The 27,541-nt window shown below is 38.3% G+C and overlaps 1 protein-coding gene across 12 annotated transcripts in view; it reads right to left on the bottom strand.

Annotated features, from left to right (window-relative positions):
• TNRC6B (trinucleotide repeat containing adaptor 6B) overlaps positions 1-27,541 on the bottom strand; it is a 149,285-nt gene that overhangs the window by 44,724 nt on the left and 77,020 nt on the right. For 10 of the 12 annotated variants that reach the window (XR_009820189.1, XM_062012881.1, XM_062012891.1 and 7 more), the window contains 5 exons: positions 14,361-14,448; positions 10,772-10,793; positions 8,781-9,125; positions 1,586-3,922; positions 117-275 (listed from right to left, as the gene is read on the bottom strand). Coding sequence is in view for 11 of the 12 variants with exons in the window: in XM_062012881.1 (XP_061868865.1) it covers positions 117-275; positions 1,586-3,922; positions 8,781-9,125; positions 10,772-10,793; positions 14,361-14,448 (2,951 nt within the window). In the remaining variant the exon portion in view is untranslated. The remainder of the gene's footprint in view (positions 1-116; positions 276-1,585; positions 3,923-8,780; positions 9,126-10,771; positions 10,794-14,360; positions 14,449-27,541) is intronic. The other 2 variants (XM_062012932.1, XM_062012942.1) reach the window with 1 other exon arrangement.

Raw genomic sequence — 27,541 nt, 5'->3', positions numbered from 1 at the left:
TTTAACATTGCTTCCAGGCCTCAGATAATTCCTCCATGGGTGACCGATATCAAAAGGCCAAACACTAGAAATCTCCAGAACCATTGTAAAGAAGTTGGTATCTGGCCTGTACTCACTAGATTTCATGGCATTCGGGGCGTTGGAAGGTGCATTCCCCCAGCCTGTTGTCGATGCTCCCGTATCATCTACTTCACCCCACCCGGGACTGGTTTCGTTTGGCTCACCCCAGGCGGACGTACCATTATCTGGAGCAGGCGGAGTGCTTTTGCTCCAGACTGCACAAAGAAGAAAGAGTTTTCATTACAGAGCATTCAGACAACCAACTATTTACTGCAGTGCAGCACCACATCATTAATCTACTGCTTCATTCCTTCCGCTGAGGACGTTAAGATTCTCAGTAGCGTGGGTGCAACAGAATTGACAGTTGTTCACATTAAACTTAAGAGAGGACGCTGACCTCCAGTGAAGAAAAGGAAGAGAATGCTATGATGATTAATATTCTTCTCCCAGGTTAAACATGAACATCACATCTAATGCTGTTCTTCTATCTGGTGAACTTTTGTGACTAAATAAGAGCACCGGACTAACTTGGGAATTTCATATACTGAAGAAAGAGTAAGGGCATATTTGAAGTACATATTAAAATGAAATAGTATTCTTTAAAGCGTGCTTGAGTCAGAGAGGACATTACATAACAGTATCTTAATATATTTCCAGGCTATGTAACTTTTTCTTCTCCTTATTTCAAAGAAGAAAATCTTTTGCTAAGTATTCCTTATCACACAGCAGAGCCAAATTGAGCAAAAAGACTACATCACAAACTCACTCAAGTGTTAACTGGGTGTTTCTGAGAAAAAAGAATGATTAAAGGTATGCAAAGAATTTCTCCCTGTTTCTCTAGTAATTAAATATAAAAAAGTGTTATTCAGTGTGGAGAAATGGAAGTTAATGAAAGGAGACCTTATTGCTCTCTATAACTACCTGAAAGGAAGTTATGCTGAGGTGTGGATCAGTTTGTTCTCTCAAGCAACAAGTGACAGGATGAGAGGAAACAACCTCAAGTTGAGTAAGGGAAGGTTTAGACTGGGTGTTAAAAAACCTTCATCAAAAGGGTTGTCAAACACTGAAACAGGCTGCCCAGGCAAATGGAGGAGTCACCATCACTGAAGGTATTCAAAAACAGGTGCAGATGCAGCACTTGGGTACATGGTTTAGTGGTGGACTCAGAAGCGTTGGGTTTACGGTTGGACTTAATGATTTTAAGTTTTTTGCCAAACAAAATGTTTCTATAATTCAACCTGTTCTTCAGAGCTCAGACTGAACACGCTGATTTGTCAAATAAGCATATTCTTTTTACTGGCAAGCCAACCAGCACTCCCATCACTGTCACTGAGGCACAACAAGCAGAGGACTGGTTGATTCAAATTTTAAAGATCCTTTAAATACAGAACCAAATACTCAAATAAGAAATTAAGTTTTCTTTACGGAATAAAGCTAATAGAAACTGGACGTTACAGGAGCATCTCATGGATTAAAGTTACATTCATACATAGGAGCTTGATGGAAAAAGGAACAAGACTAGTACCTGATGCTTGTGATTTGCTAGTCATTGGAGTAGGCAGGCTCTGCTCCCGTGGGGCCTGTCCTCCTTGAGAGTTCTTGTCCCACAGGTTCACATTCTTGTAGTTATAACTGCTAGGGTCTCCCCACGCTGAAGTGCCATCATCAATATCCATCTTTCGACTGATTGACTGTGGAGAAGGTTCTTCCCAGCCACTGGGCTCCTCTTCTTTGGGGGCAGCCGGCTGTGGTCCGCTGTTCCAGTTTGGGTTTGGAGGTCGCCCGTTACTTGGAGTTTGGGGCGGTGGACCCCAGGAACCAGAAGCCTCCTGCTGTTGCTGCTGGTGCTGCTGCTGCTGCTGCTGCTTGTTCCAGGAGCTGGGCTGTCGACCCGTCTCATTCCATGTTGAAGTTCTTTTACAATCATCCCATCCACCCTTTGAAGCAGAGCTTGTATTTGCACCGTTACCCCAAGTTCCAATCTCATTTTGCCCACCTTCACCCCAACCAGACACTGGCTTGTTTCCTGCACTTTCCCAGTTGCTGTTTTTTGTTTGGTCAGCTTCCTCTCCCCAACCGTTCTTTCCAGAAGACCATCCTTGATTAGGCTGCCGTCCACCCCACCCCTGATCCTTACTAGAGCTGTCATTCCAAGAGGAAGACGATTTTTCTTCTGGTCTTCCTCCTCCCCAATTAGAAGAATTGGGGTTCTTATAGTCATTCCATCCTCCAGTATTTTTGGGGTCCTTCCACTCTGTTGGGGTCGAGAGCTCACCCCATCCAGACTTGATTTGATTGCTTTGGCTGGGTACATCGCCCCAGCCCCCTGAGTTCTTTGTCTGTGTGGCAGAGCTCTCCCACCCCTCAGTTCCTTTATCAGACTTCCCCTCGAGCCGTGGCATCTCTTCAATATCCCATACGGTATCTTGCTTAATTTGAGTTTGGCCCCAGCCGGTGTTTGAAAGCACTCGGGGGTCCAAATCAGTCCTGCTCAGCAAAGTCTGCAAGACTGCCTGGCAATCAGGATGTGTAGGCCTGTATGATCGGCGTCCAGAATTGTGACTGTCACTACTTCCTGCTTTGTGGTTGCTTCCAGTGCTTTGACCTCCAACCTCACTTCCCGCAGAGCTGGAAGATCTTCCCCAACAGGGAGCCTGGGAATTGCCTTGGTTTTCAGGAAGAGGGTGGCCTTTTTGATTGTCCCATGCTCCAGTGCTAGAATTTGGTTGGTTTGGACCACTCCATTCTCCAATCTTCAGTTCATCAGACCCAGACAGCTGTTTCCATTCTCCCTGAGACACCCCAGATGTTGATTTGTTCCCTTCACCCCATTTGCTTTCATTTGCATGCTGAGGGCCAAAGTTCCAAGACCCACCACCACCCGTAGACCGGTTATTGTTATCCCAAGAATCACTTCTTGACCCATTAGGTTTTTGAACAGAAGCTCCTTTCCAGGAGTCCTCTCTATCCTTTCCATTGTTCCCATGGTTTCCAGAATTGCTCTGTCCAGAGACTGTGTCAGTTCCAGAAGACCCCCTAGCTGTACCCCAAGATCCAACACTCCCAGTCTTTCTTTCTCCAGTGCTTTGTGAAGGGGTGTCAGTGCTCCTGGAAGGGTTCCCCAAGCCCATTTCAAAGGGCATTCCCTTATTCTCCATAGGGTTTGGTGAACTTAAGTTCAAGGAGTTAGTGTTTCCATTTTTTGGTCCATCAGTGTTATGAATTTGAGCCTGTTCTCTGCCAGAGACAAAGTTAACACCCGCATTTTCCATCTTTGACTGCTGTTCCCTAGAGGTCTGACCTACTGTGCTAATCTGTGCATTGGAGCTACCACTTTCGGATTCTAAAGTCCCTTTCCTAGAATTGCCTTCTTGAACCAGTGCCGGCCAAGCAGATGGGTTGCTATTTGGGTTAAAGTTGCTGAAGCCAGAACCGGGACCAATTCTATCTTGTCCACTCAAGCTCCTCCAATTACCTAGTCCATTGTTACTCTCGGCAGCAGGGTTGGAAGATTGAACAGATTTAGCCTTGGGATCAGATTTCCAGGCCCCAAGATTACATTCGTTTCCAGCGCTTCCAGACTGGCACTGGCTTCCTTTTCCTTTGTTACTAGTGGTGCTTCCTGGCAGAGCGTTCTTCTCCAAGCCAGGGTTCGAGGCACTGTTGTTATCGGTGGTGTTTTCGGAAGAAGACTCAGCATCTTTGCTGGCAATACAAGGCCACTCTTCCATGTCAGACCCGTCTACAATCACCTTGTCCCAGATGTGAGTAGGGTTGGCGTTGGTGCCGCTGTTGGAGGAGGATCCAGGACCCCAAGTGGAATTTGCATAATTTGAAGCAGCAGCACCTCCAATTGTTGAATCTAAAAAAACAACCCAAAAAACCCACAACCCCAAAAAAGTCATTAATAATCAGGATTCTTTCCAAGTACTGAACATCACACATTTTTGACACCACCAACTAAGCTTTTCATTAAAAGAACCCTTCTCTCAAACGTGTAACGAAATTGTTTTGGAAGAACATCAGGCTGGAAAACACCATTGAAAAAAACCGATTAAAAATACTTCTTTCAACAAACTCCCCACAGGCATTTTATGGGGATTTGAATTCATCAGTGACTCGTTACCTCTGCTAACAGTCCAGCTCTAAACTCAATGTAACAATTATAACCCAGCTAATGGACATGTATGGTCATTACTGAGACTGGTTGTAGACTTTACAAATGGACGTTTAAAATCATACTCTATATAGAAGAATGTTTATGTGCAGACATTCATATGCACGTCTGCATACACAGAGTCAGCCGTTGATCCTGCTACTCAATTGACTCCAAGAAATTACAACTTATTACAGAAGTTAAATGATTAAACATTAAAAGCATTTAAGAAATATATGTAAAGCTGAAGAAGTCCATCCTTCAGTTTCAAATAACTTTTTAAGATGATTTTTCTATGAAGAGTTTCTTTCAATCTTTTGCAAAAAAAACCCACCCCATAAAAAAACCACCCAAAACTTATTGTTAATCAGAATCCAAAGCTCCTCAAGTTACATTTTCTGTGCAATACCATGCAAGCTATATTCAGTATGTAATTACCCCACATTTGTGTCTCAATATTTGCCCTAGAAACCACAGTTTGTGGTTTTGTGAACAACTAAGTTGATCTCTGACACTGGATGGAGGTTAGCAATATATCTTACTCTTCCTTCTTTCTCTCACCAGCAGTTCTTAACTTCTAGTTCCCCAAATTTTACCTCTTATTTATGACAGTTTTGATGGCTGTTAAGCCCTTTAACTAAGTCAACTGCATTCACTAACTCCACTTTTTGATGGGTTAGTTTTTGGCTGGCTTAGTACATTGTACAGTGTAACCTGCAAATTCATTGAGTTTTGGAGTCACTATAAGGAAATCAGCAGGATGAATTACAATGAATAGCATCTCTTTCTTTCATCTCTGGTAAACTATTATGTCCTATGCAGTTTGATTGACCCGGACAAGATATTTGCGTATACTTTTGAAGCAGACATAAATTAACAGAGCCACAATGGATGCACTGGCAGCATGATGTCTGCATATGCAGATGTGTTATCGTCATTAGTTTAAAAAGTCAGCCAAGATTCCCTTGCCATCCACATAATTATCTGTGATCCTCTAAATAATTTAAGTCCATTAGTACGTCAGTGTCACTGTGTATACGAGGCTGTGCTCATTTTTCTATGTATTGTTAATACCATGGAACCCCTAAACTGCCCTCATCACAAATTCCCACTGATGAAGAATTAACAAAACTATATACCGAACCCTAACGCATTAGTCTTACTCAGTTATCCCGCCCACCTAAACAGCTAAAGCTATTTTGCAGAGAGCAAAGTTACTTAGTAACATCTGCATCAGTTGTCATACCTGAATACATGTTGTTTTTTACTCCCAACACTGGCTCATACACCAGCCTTGATGAAAATCTGGCACAGTGACCTTAAGAAAGTGGACACACCCTCAAGTTCCTACGTTATTTATTCAAAAGCAAAGACCACAGTTTTTGCTTGCTAATACTTTCACACTAAAGATGACAGTTCAAGTTTCACTTCCGGCTCATTAGCTTAACCAAAGAACATCCACTGAATGCCTTCCAGATGCTCCCTCACTGAGGGCCTCCTGTAAAGACCCAGACTCACAGCAAGGTTAGAATTCTCTCTTAAGTGTTGAATACTGATGAACAAAAGTTTGTCTTCGTCCATTAAACCCAAGCCACCAAGATCCGAAAGACCAAGCAGTTCCCATGAACATTCTGTTCCTTCTGTTGCCTTAATCTCAGCTGCAAACTTAACAATAGCAAGGAAGTGTGATTCTCTGCTGATATTTATCTCTGGCTATCCTTTAAGTACGCTGGGAAACTTCCCCCACCCCAACTGAAAAACTTTCTGATTACACTGATCGCAGGAATAGCTTAAGGAGGGCAGCCAAAGACAAGTTCAAAAGACTCCAAGGTTGCTGTCTTTTGAAGTTAGAAATGACTCAGCAAATGGGACGATGCATAGGCAGCTATGCACTTTGCAAGACCTTCACAGAGGCGATTTTAACAAGAGCATTTCACGTTTCATTTCTATTAAGACATTGTAGAAGCACTAAGATTGGGATCCTTGCTAACACGGTGTACTAGGACACTATTTAACGGTCTATTTTCATAAAACCAGATTGCCCTTGCTAGATTTGACAGTGGCAACGAAACGGTGGTAATTTGAGTATGGGAACAGGACTAAAATGGAAGAAGTTACTAGCAAATGACTGCTTTTCAGGATGAAAGTATGGAACTAAGTGCAAGAATTTAAATGGAGTCCCAGAATGAAAGCGCAGTTTTGTTGTGAGAGATGGTGATGAATCTTAAGAGGGTGTTATAACTATTGAAAGACTTTCGCCAATAACATTTAAGCTTTGCTTTCTAAAATTGTTTTGCACGTCCTGAATATCACTGGTATTGGAAGAATTATATACACCACCCTCTATCCCAACCTCTTGTATTACTACAAGACAATAGTAAATTTGGTGTCTTCTTTCATGGAATTTTTCCCTTCTTAGACAAGCACTGCAATTCTGGTAGAAAAAGACCCATGTAAAGAATGACTATGTATTGAATTGAATGACTATGTACTGAATTTTTGTATTAAAGCCTCACCAACACCATCTATAGCTCTCTGGTGAATCAATATGAAGGAGTAGGTAAGCTGCATTATTTTCCTCTTTGGTAACCTGCTTTTGTTTTCATGGGGGATGAATTAACCATAGTTACCAGTGCAGAAGTGGCTAACAGACCCGAGCCAAATCAAAAATCCAGTTTGTAAATAGCCAGGAACTCTGATGGGATTAATGACATGCAGAACAGATAGCAATATCATAGTTCCATAAACATGCTGATGGAGCACTGTGACAGCCCTGGCCTTTCTTGTCCAGCTGCCTGCTCCCACTCTGGTGTCACGTCTGTGCTCACATGGCTAGCACGTACATTCCCCAGTGACACTCATGCAGTAAGCTAAACTGCAAAAGCAACCAAATTCATTTTAATCCAAGTCAGCTCCTCAGCCTTGTTAACTGTGTTACAGTGCAAAAGTTTGGATGGCCTGAGGCAGATCTGAAGAACCCAAGTCTTTTTTGGCAACACTTCTAACTTTGGTCAGGATAAAGCAACTAACATAAAAGAGTTGCCACAATCAATAAAATACAACCATATAACCACGGTTACATAACAATTTAGTTGTTAATACACCATAAAACTAAATGTAAAAATATAAGAATTCATAGGACCAAATTTCATTCTAACAAAAACAACTATTAGGTGTCCTTCCTTACACAGAACTCAAGGAGCCTCTGAAATGGTTACAAAATGGTCCTCATATAGTACATCCAACAGCAAAAAAAATGCTGTTCATGAGAAATTTTGAAAACTTTTAGAATGCTTCACCACCATGAAGTTTCCTTTCTCAGTTTATTACCACCACTGTGAAGGCGTATCAATGCTGACATAATACTAAGATGTTACATATAGTCAAAAGACTTCCGGGTGGTTTTTCTCCCACTTCACCTTTCAGGTCTCTTATCAAAATCTGTCACCTCCAAGAGATCCGTTTTTAAACTGATTAGCTAAAGCTTTATTAATGTAGTTTGAAATGACTAAACAAATGGAATTGTTCGTCTTCCTACAATCCTTTTTATTAATTACAGCCATCTCATCTACCTTACTTGACTTTGGAGTTCCCAGTCACCTCTATTTTTTCTTCTGAACCACAGACAACTAGAAAAAGTTTATGCATTCCAAAAACCTCATCCCATTAATCTGGCATGGGTTTCAAAGGTGAACTCAGACATAACAGTATCCTTTTTTTTTTATTCTTTTGACTTTTAAGTATTTATTATTTATTTTTTAACATCTTTATCATCAGAAACAAAGTTGTTCTTGACTTCTCACATCACCTAAGTTTTTCCTTAGAAAGGAGATGTTTTGAGAGGAATTTTGTTTGTTCTACTATCATAACTTAAGGAGGAAATATTACAGTTACTGCAGTTCCCTAAGGATGTGAAAAATTCAGGAGCTGTCATAATTTTCACACGCTCATAAAACAAGCTTAAATATTGATTTATCTTCTGGAATTCACAGTGAACAGAGAAGTAAAAACATGCCAGACATGATTTTATAATAAGGCCTCTCTTAAGTAGAAAACTAAGATTACTAGTAAGAGAAGTCAGGAGCAAAAAGACCATCCTTCTACTTCATCCAGATGAGAAATGACATACATCTGCCATTTGCCAATGTGATACCTACATGTCTTGTTTTACCAGATCACACAAAAAAGTGACACGACAGGAAATTCATGTCAAAGAAACCCGAAGAGCTAGTAAGTACTCAATGACAATCACAAAATGATGTTTATCCATTTACTGTGTTTACCCTGCTGTGGCTCTAAGAGCATTACAGCATTCCATTCAAACCACCCACAAGATATTTGAAAAAAATTAACTCTCTTCTTCTGTCTACCAAAAATTGCATCCATTGCTGCTAACAGCAAGAGTCTATAAACTAAAATAGCAGAAGTAATCTCTCCAAAAGCAATATGAGAAGGCTGGGGTTTTTTTTTTGTGTAATGGCATGCTTATGGCTTATGCACAATCTTGGTGATCCTTGTTTCTTAGACACACACATATTAATTTCATATTATTATTATTGCTTGCCTGTTGCAGTCCCACTGTCGCTCTGCAGCAGTGCTCCTGTCACTGGTTGTGCGTTGTTTGGGTTTGCTCCCGGTGCTGTTGGAGGAGGAGGCCCTGCTCCACCCCCAAGGAGCATACAAGATGGCGGAGGGGGCTGCCCACGTTTCAGTAACACTTTGTGGTCCTGCTGGCAACGGAATCGCGGCGGCACCTCCCGAGGCATGTAGCGGGCGGCGCTTGGCGGTTGTCCGTTCGGCACTGCCACCCTTTTGGCATTGTTGCCACCATTGACTGGTGGCGATGGAGAGTTGCCAATTGGGCTGGCAGCCACTGGTTGGCTTAAACTTGGTTTCGTCACTTCGGGCACTGAAAAACAGGAAGAATGAAAATCAGAAATTTTTCCACTGAAACCTGTGTTAGCTACAAGAACTCGCCATGACTCTTCCCTTTCATAATTTCATCCTTCTCTGAAATAAAGTACACCTTTGATCTTACCAAAACCCGGTTCAATCGCAGAAATAGAATAAGCACTAGCAGCAAAGCTCCTGCTTCCACGTGCAACTCAGTATCCAAGGATGAAACTGCCCTCTGCATGTATCTCTCTCTAAGCTCTGAATGTAAATGTAAAGTAAGCAAAGAATACCATCCTGGCCAATGAGTCATTTTATAATATAAGCAGTCAAACGTAACACGTCTCCCCCCAGCTCTGTTCCCTATCTTCAACTGGATTTTGGTTTGTTACATATTACCCTCATGGGAGATCTGAAATCAGATTCCAAGTTTTCATCTGCTTACTAGGCTACACAGCCACTGCCAAAGCAAACAAGAAGAGAGGAAAAATACCAAACAAACCCCCTATAGGATTCAGAGTTAACAAATCTGAGTTCTCTGTACTGCTCTTAAATAAGGCAGTTAACAGCTGACTATCACCCAAAGGGTGGTCCTATATACAGCATTTGGATTGGGCCCACCTAAAGTTTCCCAGCTGGTTGCCAGCTGCCTCTAAGCAAGGACAAGCTGCTCCCGAGGGCTATTATGCACTGGAGAAGAGGAAAACCACAAACAAATCCTTGAGGAATTAACATCATCACAAAATTTGCTTAAGAGACTCTAGATGTGTGACCCCTTACTCACATTCTCCATGGGCTTTTTTTTCTAACAGAACAAAAGAAATTCCTAGCCAAGCTCCTAGAAGGTGTGATTGCCAAGAGATCAGACCCCAAAGGCAAGGAAAATTTAACACATCTACTGTAGCCTTTGTTGAAGATTAATATAAGATAGGGATGTCTAGAGGCTCCTCCCCAGCAAAGTGAGCACAATCAGTGAAACTTTTCCTCTTACAAATGTGAGATCAAAACAAGTGAGTCTCTTTTTGGCAACATGCATGTATTATTCTCTGTATTTTATAAGCATTTGCTTATTACTCTACTTACATTGTTACCCAAAGTGCTCAAAAAGGTACTGTTGGTTGTAAAATCAAGTTACTATCTTAGCTCTCTTCTGTCAATAACTGCATTTTCCCACACCATTTTTTAGAAAACTGACACACAGATCAAGATTAAATGTATTTTTAGATCGGCTAAATAAGCTTACTTTTCAAGATGCTCACTCATCAGTTCTGCCTTATCTTTTGGATTTTCAGATGCCTGACCTCCAAGCTTCAAAAACAAGTAATTTTCACTCATTTTGGTACCTTACTCTGTTTTTCTTGGTACTTTCCTGTCTTCCATTTTATTCACATAAGTGTTTCAGGTTTTTGATAATTGTCTACCTTCACAAAACTAAAACCTAAATATTTCAGCTAACCTTTTTTGTTCATAATCATTCTCTCTTCAAGTATTTTGATGCAGACAACAAAGTTTTAGGTTCTGCATTTTAATAACCTTATGAATATACATCTACAGTGCTTCACCTTGACTCATAATTCCCATTCCTTTCCCAATAGTTTTGATTAAGATTGGCCTTGGCTCAAATCAATAAAAACGGTACTCTTTAGGATCAAAGATTCTTACCTTTGGTTTTTTGATCTGTGACCTGCAAATTAAGAGCAAGAATGTAAACAGAGTTTTCAAGAAACTCAAAACAAACATTGAACAGGTTGCGCTAAATCATGACTTTAAGGTATTAGCACCAGAACAGTATTTGCTGTTGCACCAAAATAACCAGCTGAGGAACACGTCTCAACGGTATTTATTCACAGTCATATATACAAAGCTGTCAAAAGTACCACAGCTCCTATTGTACCTTTACCTGATATAAAAGTCCCAGGTAGAAACAATACTTCACTCATGATGATTTTTAGTATTCACCCTCATTCTTATCCCAAACATGGACTTCTAAACATGTGCTACAGCACTACAGTTCTCTCAAATTTTAGTGGTGGAGTATCACAGTTAAAGTGTAACAAAAACTTCCTTCTATGAGAGAATCCTTACAGCAGACTGTTGGGGCTAGCAATGGAATTCCCATAGGAGAGAGTAGCAGTCTGTCTCTGCCATCTTCCAAATTCACCTTTCCCATGACATCTCTTCAAAGGAGAAGAAATCCTAAACCGTACTGAATTCATTGCCACAATTACAGAAAGCACCAGACTTCAAAATCTCTTGAATACACTAAGAAGCTTATTACTGAAGTGAGTTATCGATGTTGGTCAGACTCAGTTATGTGGTTTTGCTGTACTTCTACATTTTTTCAGCATAGCAGATTACAAGCTACAGTAGAGACAAGCCTACCACTGGTATATTCTCTGGAATCACGTGTATTGTAGCATGTTTTGAACCTGTTGATCATGAGTTCCACTACACAATAATAGGAAAACCCTAAAGATCATCATGTGTCAGATTCTATGACATCTATTCTTGAAATAAATTGCTGAACTAGTCCATAATTCTGGAAAGCACACAGTGGCAGTATAGAATAATGAAAGTACAAGTAAAAAGCAGTTTATTGTTTAAACTAACCAACCAACCAAGTAAGAACTCCTTTGTATGGTAAAGGATAAAAAGACAAACTGCAGTCAATTGTTATAGCATCATTTACTTTGCAAAGATGAACACTGTAATATGTAAAGTGGAACATTCACTATAATACAAAATCTTAAGCACGGTAACTTCACAGTATTATGAAAACTAGAAGTCTCCAAGACACTAAATATGCACTTGTACTAAAACAGAGCCTGTACCAAGTCAGACAACTACGTTCACTTCACTTACAAAAAAAAAAACCAAACAAACCCCGTACATTCCAAATTATGTTGTGTTCTGTAACAGAGTTTAAAAACCTCTGTTGAGCACTTAAGTGACTGTGATGCTCCTCTAAGGAAAATGAAGAGGGAAAAACATTATTCAGGAATCCAATCTGGTAATGCTGACTGGTTTACTATGGTCAATAGTAAACATATTCAGTAAAAGAGGAACTTGCCTCCTTGGAAGAACCTCATTTTATCAATTCTTTAAAGAATTCTACGTGATAATCACTGTTGGCTTCAGAGGGGGCACGGGGAATAAATTATTTCTGCCTGTACTGCATCTCTCTTACAGCCCAGACCATCTGATCTTTGTGAACTTTTTTTTTTTTGGGCTAGAACACAAAAGATGAGACAATGTGACACAGTCTCTGATTTACAGCTGTCATCTCCCTGTGGGCAACCTAGAAACATTGGCAGGGCAGAGGCAGCTAGAGTGAACGGGAAGGTGGAGTCTAACTCAGCCTTCTGAAAAGCTACCAAACAGACCCCAGGACACCAACCACAGGAATTTAGTCTGTGAATTTGCTTTCATAATCTTTGTTGAAGTGATTTTTTTTTCCAGTTATTACTATTTTTAAGTTTCAGAAGATCCAGACAGAAACAATTGTTTCATGTTATACGAAGTCTGCCTGAAAAATGTATTCCTAAATCATTACTTCTTACGTGGTGAACACCACCACAGCCACTAAGAATGAACACGTGTGTTAATGTTCTGTCCCTTTGGTTGCCTACTTTGCTATTCCAAGTAATATTCCAAGTATATCCTGCTAAGCTTAGCCTCTGGGAGATTAAGTTATTTTAGTGTTTACCCTTACAAAGATTTTGGCAAAATATCACAACATGCAATCATACTGAGTGCCTTAGTAGGTGAGGGACCACAGAGGCAAGCTGGCGAATGTCCTCTACATACAACCTTTTCAAGTTTCGTTAGTACCATTCAGTATCAGCACATAATTCTCAAGTCACTAGGCTTCATTTACCGTGGTCTGCTTCTCCTGTGGTTCCTCCATATTCTTTTTCTACTTTAACATTAAAACAGCAGCAACACTGAGGCAAAAAGACACCTAAGAGACCTTATTCTGTAGCTACTGATCTTTTGCAGCATTATTAGGGTCAACACAAAGGCTGGATAAATACAACAGAAATTAACCTGTTTACCCACACTTAATTTAAACTGATGGACTCAAATCGATAGAGAAGTCAGCTTTAAAAAGACCCTGGATAAGTCAAAACTCATCAAAAATCAGTGTTTGCTGTTCTCAGTAGAAACCTACAGAATCTAAAAGAGTAACATCTGATCTTTCATAGTATCTATTGTTACAGAGTTACTGAAGCAACTCAAAACAGAGACTACTGACAGGAAGAAAAGCTTTTTGCTCTCAATTTCATGTAATCATTGAGGTTGGAATGGATAGCTCTCTGGAGACCTACCACAGCTCCCACCCCTGTGCCTCACCTGCCTCCAGGATTCTCCCCAGCTAAAAGCAAAGTCGTTAAAACCAGACTGCACAGGGCCACAACGAACTCATTTTTGAGCATCTCCAAAGATAGACGCATCATGACCTCATTGGGATACCTGTTCCAGTGGTTGCCCAGTCACACACACACACACACAGAGTCTTTTTATGATTAAGTGGAAGTTCCTGTATTTCCATTCCTGAAACAATGTCTTGTCACTGGGCCTCGCTGAGAAATACCTGCCTTCATCTTCCTGACTCCTTCCCACAAGCTATTTATATACAGTGATTGATAGGATTGCCCTGAGTCTTGCCTTTTCAAGGCTCAATAGTCCTGGCTCTCCCAGCCTCTCTTCATTTGAAAAACTAGTTTTCAGTGACATTAATTTTTCACAGCTCAGATGCAAACTAATACACTTCAGCAAAAGCGCTATTAGCTACAGAAAATGTAAAAAACTGATACTTAGGGGAAAAAAAAGGAATCTTCAATAGTAAATATTTTATATGAACTTCCTTGAGGATTTAAAAAAAAATCATCTTGCTCTAGAAAATATTCAGCCAATTTAACTGCAAGAAGTGCAAAAAAACCCCAGCAACATTTCCATTCCTAAATATCTCAAAACAGCAGAGTTTTGTAGATCCAGAAAGCCTATACTCAATAAATTAAATTTAGTAATTTATGTAAATCGCCATTTATTTCATGTGACACACTAAGGGGAAAAAAAGTCTTAAGTTAAACACTTAAGTTCCAGAAAAATTATGCAAAAAAGAGTCTTTAATGAAGCAACACTCCAATCAATCAAGATTTTAAGCTAAATAAGAACAGTTTAACATCTTATCATTCCCAATACGACTTATGTTCCAGGCAGATAAAAAATTTCAAATATCAAACTTTACCTTCTGAGCAGATTCCTTCTTTTTCTTATCCTCTTTCTTCCTTTTCTTGTCTTCCATTAACTGTTCTTCCCTTTCTTGCTCCTTCTCTCTGCCAAAATATAAAAAGTAATAGTATGAGCACAATCAACTTGTAGAAGGAGCCACACGTACTATCTTCCCTCCTCCCCTCAAGAAAGGGAGTCAAGATACTAGATTCCTCTGATCATCTGGCTCAGTGTGGCCACAATCACAGCACTTGCTGCATAAAGGAAAATTCCTTTATTTGGATCAGGCTTCTTATAGCAGTACCCTACATAAATTAACTATATGTCTGATACTAGAAAATATCTTTGAGACGTTTTAGCCAAAGTGTCTTTTTAATTGCGTTGTGCTATTATTTAATGAACAGTCTCATGAATCTTTCCATATGGTAAAAAATGGAAGTTGTAATTTAATATAAGATGGTTTGGCCTGATATGACATTTATCTTCAAAAGGGGAAGAGATTATTCTATTGCCTGTAGCTATGTCACTTGTAAGAGACTAGAAGTGTCATATCAAATCAAACCCATAATTTATTATACAAATCACTAATTTAATTTCTAGCCTATTGTACCCACCCACAGATTTTTTTGTGATGAAACTGTTAATATAAATTACTTTCTAGGCAATCTATTTTTTCCCCACAAGAACATTCTTTAAAAAAAGGAAGAAAAATATGTGCAGCTGCTATTGTTGTCAAGCTATCATCTTGTTGCTATGTTTCATATCAAACATGAAAGCACCAGAAAATGGTTAATTTACTGCATATATGCTATTGGCTGAGCTGTTTCTATGGTGAATCACATTCTTGTTAACCAATTCTATCCACCTCCTTAAAAGTAAATTTAAGACCAAGTTTTTAGCTCACTTGGAGTAATTTCTTTCTATGGGGAAAGAGTAAAACAAAACAATTAATGTAAGAAGATTATCTGACAGAGGTGGGGTAGGATCAGAGACCAGAGGTGTGTACTTCACAAACAGGAAACAATTAACAAGTGTAACTCATGATCTTTCAGAACAAGATGTTATAAAAAACAGAACATCTTTATAAACAAAACTGGAGTTTACAGCTGTACTGAACTACTTCTTGTATTTATGTCCAAATCAAAGCTCTTTTTTTGACTTTGCCAGCACATCACTCAGACTGTTCCTTCCATTGCATTTGTACGGTCATAGTAGTATGTTTGTTTGCATTTTCACTAGATGCTGCCAAGACAGTGTAAAAAGAGACATTCATATAAGTAATCAACTCTAAGAAAAATATTTTGACATGTGTTAACAGCTTCCTGATTGATAACTTCAAAGAAGTCTCTTAAAGAGAAAAGGTTCTGTGGACAGCAACAAATAGTCTTGTCTCCTCAAGTTTGGCTGTTGTTCTTCATGGATGGAGAAAATGGGTAAGGGCAAAATGAGTCCTTAGAAGAGCATACCAAGGTTATTCCCAAATGTTATTCATACATAATGGTGAGTTGAATCTGCATATAACAAAGTTTAAGTCTAACATTCCCCATCTCACAGAGCAGCATTTTATGCACTCTGTCTGGTATTGCTTAAGCCAGGTCAGTCTTTGCTCTTTTCTGTTCTCTATGAAATGTCCAAGTACACTTTCCAGCTCTAAACTCTGGCAAGAAAAAGCCCAGCAGGTTTTTCAGTTTTAATAGCAGCACAAGAGATGAAGCACTGGGAGAGGTTAGTGTACTAAGCACTGTCTGTCATGGTACTGAGACTAAAATTTTCTGTTTTCTTTGAGCTACAAATTGTTAAGTAATACAAAAATGCTCTCCAGTGACATCCTCATCTTTGCAAGTTACTATACCTCAAATTATGTTTACTACTTTTGTACTGCCAAGCTATGTGTGCCTTCCGGGTTATAGTGCCAGTTACAAGTACACCAAAAAAACTTTCTTGCAGCAGGCAAAAGTTTAAGAGTTGTCTTAAAAGTGCTGCGGAAAAAGGGTAGGATCAAAATACAAAATGACTTCCAGTAACTGTCTGGCATGCAGCCAGTCTTCTATTTAAGAGCACCTTCCTTAGTTTTGTGAGCACAAGAGTAGAGAATGGAAAAGAATGAGACATAGGTCATATTCACAATCAAGGCTCAAGCTATGTCTTACAGTGACATGTAGCAATAATAATAAAAGGAGATATGGACAGAATATCCATAGTCTAAAAGTAAACACCTATAAACGGTCATCTGTCTTTGCAGTAAGCTCAAGACAGGAAGATTGCTACTGCTGCTCCTGCCTCCCTTTCAGACATAGATAGACAAGTATCTGTGGTACTAAGGCTGCAGAGAAGCCCTTTGCTTTGCATGATGACCTCCCCCTCTTCTGCTCTTTTTGTAGAGACCTGCACTTCATACTCCATTGGGCACACCATCAACAACTACAATATAGCAATAAACAATATTTAGTTATTTTTGTTTCAATTCATATAAGCACACCCCTAAGTTCTACTGAGATGGAAGGTATCTATCTGAACACTTGGGCTGCATCACATATACAAGACCATGAAGTTCCTAACACAGCATAACTGAAATCTCACAAACACACAGAAAGGATGAAGTTATACTCTCCAAATGACAGAACAAGAATTGATGCTGTGGACATGCGAATAAATACCACTGCATTAAAAGTTCACTGAATTAGGGGAGGAAATAGCTTATTGCCATTTTGGGTATCACATTTGCCATCTTCCCACTTTCACTCTGATGCGTTTTGGTAAGACTTGAAGTTTTATGATCAATCCTTTCCCATTTCAGTTGCACACAAGAAGCTTGTTAAACAGAAGATTAACTTGCAGTGTTAAGTGTTTTGATAAATGTAACAAAGCTTTCAAGTACCTCATTGATTCATTCAGAAGATAATACTGCCTATTAACCTTTTCTCATTAGTTAATTCTTCCTGGCTTGGTCAAGGAAACTGAGAGGTCCATCATGTACACTACAGTAAACAGCTGCTTACATTGACAAGACAAGGAGAAAATCCAACAACTCCAAATGAGTGAATTTATAGTAGCAGAATGGGGTGTAGTTCCGGTTTTTGTTACCAGCCCACAGTAATGGGAACGAAGGCACACCACAACCCCAAAGAGGAAGTCTGCTAAGCAGCAATCAGCAGCCAGCTTTCTACTCTAGCTTTCTTCAAGAACATACATGTCCATCTTAAAAAATGACCCAATTGCACTTTTTAACACTTCCCACATAATCTTAAGAGTCAACATTACTGGAAAGTATTGAAAAAGCATAATACAGACTTTAATTACAAGTATTTGAAGGAAGGCCTATTAGCAACTACAAAGAGAAACTATAGGCTCTAATCCAAAATAGTATTTAATCCATAAAAAAATAAATCCAACCCAAACAAAATCCAGTAGCTATGATGCAGTACACTCAATAACTTATCTAGGTTCTTATAATGACCTCTTCTGGCTAAGACAAAAGCAATCATTTTACTAAAAACATTTTTCAGCTTGATACTTGTGAAGTCCAAGTTATTAAAACTGACAGCCATTTCGGGGAAAGAAACAACAGGCATTCAAGAAGGGCTCTGCCCCAAAACAACTTCCCAATTTTGGAAAATTTTAGTTTCTTGCAAACTCCTAATATTCATTTTCCCAGAAAGTTCTATTTTAAAAAGACTTATTCTTGCAGTGCATGTGCTCAAGGCATGGGTAGATGACAGAACATGTCCTCAGAGTTCTAGTTATCACAAACCAAACTGTGAGAAAAGATGACGTACTATGTATTACATACTATCTACTGGCAACACGCTTTGACAGGTAGAGATAAAGCTCTACACAGGGTATTAGTCTACACAAAAACCTCAAAACCCTATAAAGTCACCATGAAATTAAAACTGCACAAAAAACCCCCAGGTAAAATGTAAGAAATGAGAACTCCTAGAAACTCTGGAGTGGCACTGCAGTGTATGCAACATGCAGTTCCTTCTACAAGGCTTCAGGACAAGAGTGTAACAGTGTTTCAAAGTTCTGATATATCAAGATGCAGATATCAGAAGAGAGATCAGTACTGAGTCATTTTTCTTCTTCTTGACCCTCGCTTTCAGTACAGTTAACTTGGTTATAGTATAACAAAACATGCATCTTCTTCCAGAAGATGGAAGGGATCAGCAGCACTTCAACAGAACAAGCTTTTACCTCTGTAAGCTACAAAGTCACACAAATGACTGTTATATTTTCTCTAAAGGCTTCAGTCTTAACTAGACAGAGCTGAAGGCCTTCACCTTATGCAAGATAGTGGTTTGCATGCATAGACCAGTCTCATTTAAGAGGCAACATGTGAGCAACTAACCCTTTCTTTACAAGGGGCCTCTCTAGTGATCCAAAACATCAGACCGCAAGTACATTTCTCATTCCTCAGACATAGATGAAAATACTCCAAACTTGAGGGACTAAAGCAGAAATTTAATCTACAGTAAGTTATCTAACTTTGGTCAAGACTTGAAGCAAGAAGAACTTTTAGTGAACTCTAACTACAAGCACTTAGCTTCCTCAGCATTTTGAAAGAATGTATTGCCTGGATACCAGCAGAATTACACATCACATATTGGTGTCTCAGATGTGTTGTAAAAACACCTTGATAACAAGTTCAAGGCCAGGTAAACCTCCAAGGCAAAAGCTCTTCTCAATCTATATTGAGATGTAATCTCTTAGAGTATAAGTAAGCGGTCTTCAGCAGTGCTATTTCATTAACAGCTTGCCGCTGCCACCAAAGAAATAGATTTAATTTTCTCCTACCTTATTTCTCTTCATCAAGCTCTGCCTCTGGCCTTTGTTTGAGCCTTCTCTGGCAAGCAAATTCAACTCACAACATGTCACCTGTACCATTCACCCCCATTTCATAAACGGGATTAACTTAAGGTATTATCAGATGAACACCAGAAGTAGCGCACACAAGCAGCAAGGAATTGTTTACTTTCAAAGGAACATGTTAAATTGGTTCCAATCGAATGAAACTGCACCTTATTCCATCACAACACCTCTCCACACAGAAATTCCATAAATAGTACTATAGAAAGATCTACTACTAAAAGTGAGTGTATTTCCTTTTGAAACAGACTCCTTATATTGTTCTAATATATTGAGAACGTTTTCTCTGGACTGTATTTAGCCCTTTATCCTATACTCTGCATTTGTGACCTGAGCGTTGTCAACGGCATCTGTGCAATTCTCCTAGCTGAACCGGTAAAATCCTCTAACAGAAAGGTATTGATAAATAAATGCATTTTAAAAAGCATAAGCTGATAGAACTGACAGTCACGAGCAATGAAGAAAAAGCATACTATAAAGTCCCAGATGAATTCTTGCAGCTTGAGGTGCAAGCCTTTCTTGCTGCAACAAGGAACATTGGCAGTTTACCACTTCAAATGCTCAGGGTGTATGAAAGCTTTCAAATTTTAACAGGAAGCTGGATCTCAAGAGACTAAAAATGATGCAAAATTAAATGCAGTACTGCTAGAGTACAGAAATCTTTACAGTTTTACTTCTACTTTCATTCAGCATATCTCACTTTAAAGACATGCTCCATTATTTCTACAGCAGGAGAAGGGTATGGTGTGTCCACAAATGCAAGCGTGCTCCGGTGCATTTAAACAGAACATCAAACAGAATAACACAGCATGGTGTAAATGTCAGGGTTGACAGACTCCTAACTCTTAAAGATAAAATTACTTGCAGTACACTAAGCCATATACAGTTACCATCTTGACAAGAAAAGATATTAAAAATGGGATTGATTTTATTTTAAAATGTACAACATCACAACCATCCTTCCTGATAAGCAATGCTTGCATGCATAAACTAGACAGACCTACAAAAAGTAGTTAAATAGATGATAGCCATTTAGGAAGTCACTAGGCTGAAGTGACACAAATAGAATATGAAATTATTTTAGGGCACATGAATTCTGACGTTTATAAGGAAAAAACCTGATCCTTCAGAAGAGCATCCCTGAAAAAAAAAATTACTTCTTTGCTTGAAATAAGACTTAGGTTTGCAGCATCACTGAACTACTACAGTATTGAAGTAAAGGATAAACTAATCAGTTTAAAATTGACCAGTTAGTAAAATGGCAATAATCCCACCCTTTCTGAATGAAAGTGAAATCAAGACATCAGAACTCAGCCCTTCAGCAGTGTATGAAATGAAAACTTTCTTTTTTCTAATGTTTACATACATAGTATAACACATGTGAGACAACAGAAGTGTCATACCCTATTCCCAGGACACACTGTGGATTTTATGCACATATCATATCCACTTTGCTATGTATTAAAAGAAAGTACTTTAGAAAGTGTGTTCTTTAAAAAGTGTTCTCTAAAGCAGTGTTCTCAAAAGGTAAAAGATTAACTCCTTTTCAAGGAGTTAAGAGTAAGCTGCTTTTTTTCTTCTCTTTGGCTGAAAACCAAAACAGCGTCACAGCACAATTTTGCTTACTTTAAATAGCGTATCTGGAACAACTGATATGCCTTTATCATAGCAAAACATCAGTAATTTGAAGCTGCTGTAGAAAATAACCCAACTTTAAAACTGACTTTACTAAAAGTACGCTTTTTCAAAAAGACTCCTTACAGACTGCTATTAGACTTCCTAATAAGAGTTAGATTAATTCATGGAGGAGTATTCAATATTAACGCACAATCATTTACATAACAGAAAGAAAACAATTCTGACCATAAAGGGCTGTTTACTTTAAAAAGAACTGGGCAGTATAAGCCCTACAATACAACAACAAATGCTCATAAACAAGGAGGTTTGTTCTCAGTACTTCAGCAGCTCCTTTGAGGAGGAGGGAGGCAGTTCCAGTTTTCAAGAGCTTCTTGTTAATAAGAAAACCTGTGATTGTGGGGGAAAAAAAGAATTTAAATGCTTTTAATGTTTTTTATTATTATTATTTCTTGCACTCTTTTTATAGAATTACTCTTTCCAGCTGCATCACATTAGAAGAATGACTTCCAGGTAGGATATAAAGTTTCCAAATTCTAGCCACAGTTGATAAAACCAAAAAGCTATATTCAAAGTTCCAGAATATAACAACTGAGTAAGTTTTCTCCCCTACTTCAGTCTTTCAATGCTGCAGAGCTCTTACAGATCAGTAATTGTAATTTCACAGCATACATATTCATGCATAAAGACACAGATAAAGTGTGTGTTTAGAGAATTGTGGTATTTGGTAAAAGTAGCCCAAGAATGGCAAAACATTCAGTTGGAAACCTGCTTGTAATTAAGATATCCAATAATTTACCATATCAGAACATTCATTCTACAAGACACAATTCGACTTGGGACATCAATGTTTTATGTGATAATAAAATAACCTTATTTTCCTCCAAAATCTATTCACATGTGCCGAAAACTCCATTATCTACAAATGTTTACCAAGAAAAATATCTGTGGTTCTGAAAGCCACAAAAATATGTAGAGAAACAGATGCTTAACAAACAATATGGAATGGTGAATTGACAACACCTTTCAAAATAAAAGCTGTCCCTGCTACAAAATTAGAGAGAAACAAGTCCATTTGTTGACAAGGGAGGAGCTAGCAATGCTCAAAAAGCACACTTAAGAACCCCGTTGCACTACAAGTGATCTATCCTTGTAATATGTACTCTTTCAAACCCTAATTCTTGCTGACACCATAATTTCGGCAGACTACCTGGCAAAATATTTCTCTGCATCTTCCATTCAGTGAAGTCCTTTAATTTCTGCAATCATGGGTGGGAGAGTATGTATGGGGAGTATATCAAAGCTCCGGACAGATGACCATGCTAAAGGAGCCACTGCTCACCTTTCCTTTGCATGCATGACATCTTTTCACTACATCACCCAAAAAGAACATCTTACCTACCTTATCGTGCATACAGAAATACCTCAAGAATCCTGTTTTGACATAAAACACAGGGTTTGAAATCGATGCAGGCTATCCGGTAAAAGTGTCAGAGGTCAGTTAAAGGATCGCTTATTGGTCTACAGTGCAGTATACACCAGTATTTGCCAGTATTGCTTTGCATTATAAGATTATGGAATGTAAACTCTATCAGTTTTATAATCTCAAATAGTTTGCATGTCAGGAAAAAAAATCCTTTAATTTCAAAATAATAGAAGAAAAGGTTAAAAGAACCTTTCCCTAAACAACCTTTTCCAGTGGGGTTTTTTTGTTTTGGGCTTTTTTAAAGTTGTTTTAAACCAATTAATCTTTTGGAACTGACACTTTCTGTGCTATATACATGATACTCTTAATCAGAATCACAGGTAATTTTGACTAAAGGGACTTCTAGATGTCACCTTGAGCCTGGTCCAACCCCATACTCAAAGCAGAGCCACCATCGAGCAGGTTGCTCAGGGCTTAGTGATATTCTGAGTATCTCCAAGGTCACAGACCCTAGCACCACTGTGGAGAGTGTATTTAATTTTTTTAGTACATCCATTGCATATGCCTCTCCCAATTTCTAATCAGAATATCTTTTCTGCAACTCATGCTTGCTGCCTCTTATTTCACTCTATCACTGACTCTGACAATACAGTTCTGACAATACATTACCTTAAAGTAGTATGAACAAGTACTTCTGTACTTACTGGTCCAGTGAGTAGGAACTAATTACAGGTATGTCTTCTGAAGACAAACTGCAGCAAAAACCCCTAAATGAACTATTCTTGTCTTCAGGTGTCTGTATAGTACACCACTGCACTTTACACACCAGATTCATTCCACAAGTCAAGCTCAAAACTCTAGTGGAAACTCTGCAAAGGCCTCAGTGGGTCTTTGAACTGGTTAGAGAATCACACAATCATTATGGTTGGAAAAGACCTTTAGGACCATGTCTAATCACCTAACACTGCCAGGTCCAGCACTAAACTAAACTATATCCCTCAGCACCTCATCTATGTGTCTTTTGAATATCTGCAGAGATGGGGACTCCATCACCTCCCTGGGCACCCCATTCCAATGTTTAATAACCCTCTTTGTGAAACAGTTCTTACTGATATCCAACAATTCATTACTACAGAGAAGAGATTGGCCCTCACCTCACTACAACGCCCCTTCAGGTAGTTGTAGAGAGTGATCATATCTCCTCTCAACCTCCTCTTCTCTAGGCTAAACAACCCTTCAGCCGCTCCTCCTAATACTTGTTCTCTGGAAGTTGTTACAAACTGGGATGCAAATGAAGTTAATGACTACTACTGCCACCTTAATAACACAGTCTTGTAGGTATGTATGAGAAATGCTATAAACTCCCCCTCGTGTTTACCGTTTATCTTCTGATTGAAGTTAAAGAGCAAATATTAACTCTTGACTATGGTACAAACTTAATTTTAAGAAAAGCAGCTCTGTACCTCCTTATATTACAAACTTCTGTCTTAAATGCCAAGAATAGAATTATTTTTTTAACACCAAAAAGAAGTCCCAAGAAACTAATCTATTTGCTATGGTAACTATGCCACAGTACGCACAACAATTATGACATTTGTTTTAATGTCAGAATGTGACATTTTAGAAAGAATACTGAAAAAGTATAATATAGTTTAATTAGATGAAACTCTTTCTGCCAGCGCATCATTTGTGGCACAGCACAAGCCATGAGGACAGTGGAGAAAGTGGACCACACAGAATCTTTGACAACAGAAGTAGTTACATTTAAAACAAACTTTAACATTTCTCAGATTATGACCAACATTTTTGTAATTCTGTTTTCTCAGATATTAAAAAAATGACTTTAAATGACTAAAAAGCCAGCCTGGTAAAGATCCAAACTATCTAGAGATACAAGACAGAATTTTATGGGAAGGTGGAAATAAAGCAAGTGTTAGATAACATCACATTACAGTGTTATGCTGCAGTTCAACATACTTCAAAATATTGCAGGTTTTCTTAACTTTCATGGTATGGCACTTGAGGAGAGATCAAGAAAAAAAGAGATGAATGACTGATGCGGTTTATATTTAGTAAATTACTGAAGAAATACCCCAAACAAAACCAAGTCAAACCCAGTCAGAAGAATGCTGCTTAAAAGCAGCTTCTACTGAATGATGAGGTGCTTGGATTTCTGCCTGCCTGGGATATTATAAGGATACCCTCATTGTATCAGAACAGTATAATTTATACTTCATGTTACAAGTGATCTGATTGTTGACTTAGTTTCCAAAGAAACACTCTAAATTCACTTGCTATGAAAATCAAAACACTTTGTGCAAGTTATTTAATAGTCTGGCAAGCACATTACATACCTGCAGATCTGTATAATATTATTAGTTTTTTCATATATACTGCTTCAGGGCACTGTAGTAATGAAAATAACATTTATCAAACTGTAAGTCATTATTTTAATTATACTAAATCAAAATACTAAAGCAAGAATGTATTTCATTTTATCAGTGGGAAGTTGAGAACAAGGTTTTCCACGCGAAGTTATTATTCATCTGTTGTTGGCCAAGCTGGAAGAACCAGCAAGTTAAGGCTGTTTCAACTTCTAATACATTAAAAAAAAACTCAACCCAGCTCTTAGAGCTTGCTCAGATTTTCTTGGCAAAGGTATTTAAGGTTTGTATTTTCTATTCCAGTTATTGCCTGAGGCAATATTTATTTTTAACAGGTAAGAAAACTCATTCAGCTACTTACTGTAAATATTCAGTTACAAAGTTTCAGGACTGTCATAATCCATATCAGAAAGTCTGAATTAATGGCAGAAGAAAAGGTAACATATTTTGCAGGTCTGGGAAACACTTAAATCTTGCCAAATTACCATCTCCTCAAACAAATCATCTGGGTATGTTCAGTATATTCACCAGGAGTAGGACAGGTAAATTCTTTATATTCCATTAGTTCTAAGCATGGTCCATAAATTAAGGCTTATATTTAGAGTTATATGAAGAAATATTCTCTCTTTCATAACTGCTCTTCTTGAAGACTATAAACCATTATTTATCCTCAGTAGAGACAAACACTATTTCTCTTGAGCCTTACACCAGCTGAACTGAAGCAAGACTAAAGGCAAGTAAAAAGTCCCTGGGAACAAGCTGTACAAGCAGGCTGCAAAAAAAACAGGACAAAGATCCAGGTGGTTTCAATCTGAACCCACCATAATGCACACACACAAACCAGCACTTGTGTTCAGCTGTGTCTCACGTTGCACTGGGCAGGTTGGTCCCTTACTGAAGTACTTTAAATAACAATTGTCAAGCCTCTAGTTTTAAACCATATTTATGTGTTTTGTGCAATGACTAATATGCAGATGTAGTTTCTTGTATGAAATAAAAAACTGAAACCATGTATTTACATGCACGAAGCATGGTAAATAGCTTAATTTAATGCTACTGTGCCTTATATAATTAGACAAATGGTTAGCTAGCTAAGTCTGAAACAGATATATACCTTTCAAAAATGCACCAGTATCTTGCAATTTTAATGACAGTGTTTAATCACAGTCTTCCTCTGTCAGATGAGGGAAAACCACACGAGAGATTGATAGGTATATTGTTATGTAATAACCAAATACTAGATGGTATAAGAGATTATTATCAATCTTGGCAATCACAAAGCTCAGATACAGACAGTACTCAGTCTGAAGTAAGACCTTGTTTATCAGCTAAATACCATGGATTAGCAAGCAAGTTCTTGGAATGCAATAAAGATTATATACACTCACTCCACAATGGGGTTGCAGTTGAGTACAGTGTATACTGAACTTGGAGTAGAAAGAGATACGTAACATGCAAAATTAATCTGGTTTGTCACAGACCCCAAAATGCAACTGTTGTATCTATTATCTTCTCACTCTCTGCTGCTTTTCATGATATATTTCCTTGAGAAATACCAACTATGCTTAGCAGCTCCTTGAAGTTGTATACTTTTTTTCAAACTTAGAATTGATTTGGGGGAGTGAAGGATGACATTTAATAACATGCCACACCACACATAGCTTTCCCAGGATATGTTACAAAACAAGAGATGCACGACCTGCTCAAGGTTACAGAACAACTCCATTGCTCACTCTGAATTAAAAACTGGTATCCACCTGACTCCTCCTGTATTTTCACTAATAAAATAATACCAGTACTGAACACTTGCACAGCTCCTTTCATCTCAGCATGTCAAAGGTCTTTATAAATATTAATTATGCATTACAACAACACTAAGTAGTATGTAAAACTTAATGCTGCACATGAGTAAATCCAAGCAAAGAATAAATAACCTATGTTCAAAGTCACAGGACAAGTCAGCAGTATGGGAAAAAAAATGGCACTTGCCATTCCTTAGAGAATACAGGTAATGAGTGTGACATTCATTTGTACTTTTAAAAACTGAACAAGTAATATCAAGCTGAGACACAACTGAAATATTAATTCAGAACCCACAAATTAAAGTAACATTAAACATTCTTAAACACATACTTTGTTAATTAGGGAAACAAAATATCAATTTAAGAACTCGATATCCATTCTCTAAAGAAATAACTTTCTCGAGTCCAAAAATAATATTTTCAGCACACTATACTGGAGTCACCACTTAAGTACTTCAGTGATCTTACAACTTAATTAACTTGTCTACACTTGATCTGCTACAAACATTACTCCCTTACCATTACTTACTCTTTCCAATGACCATAACTATCATGAGGCATAAATCTGTAACATACTTTTAGTGTGAAAGCCAATCATGCTAAAATATACCGAAGTTAACCTGCTTCTACGTGCTGCCACATTCATAGATTTTAATGACAGGAGTGAGATTAAGAATTGTTTTTAATTCCCGTCAACCTACCAAAACGATCCCAAAGGTGACAAGCTCTGAACTCCTGAAAAAATTCCCTTTTGAATTCCATCTGAGAATCTGACATGAATAGAACTGCAAAAAACCACTTTTTCTCTGGAGAAAGACTACTGTTTTTTACATAAGACAAACCAAATGAAGTTGCACTAAAATCATTTGTAGCTTCACTTTGCAGTGAACCCTGTGTTAGAGAAAGGGATTTAGCTGTTACAACATCAATAAAGAAATTAAATTTTAAATTGTGTACATCATATTTCAACCCAGCGGTTTTTTAGAGTTTTGTTAGGTTGTTTTGGTTTAGGTTTTGTTTGTTGCTTTTTTTTAAACAACTCAAGCAAAAGTTCTACTTCCTACCAAAACAACAAAATTCAGTA

Source organism: Colius striatus, chromosome 1 (genome assembly GCF_028858725.1).
Source record: "Colius striatus isolate bColStr4 chromosome 1, bColStr4.1.hap1, whole genome shotgun sequence".
Lineage (NCBI taxonomy): Eukaryota > Metazoa > Chordata > Aves > Coliiformes > Coliidae > Colius > Colius striatus.
The sequence above is the reverse complement of the archived record's forward strand: the minus strand, read 5'-3'. Positions and strand labels throughout refer to the sequence as shown.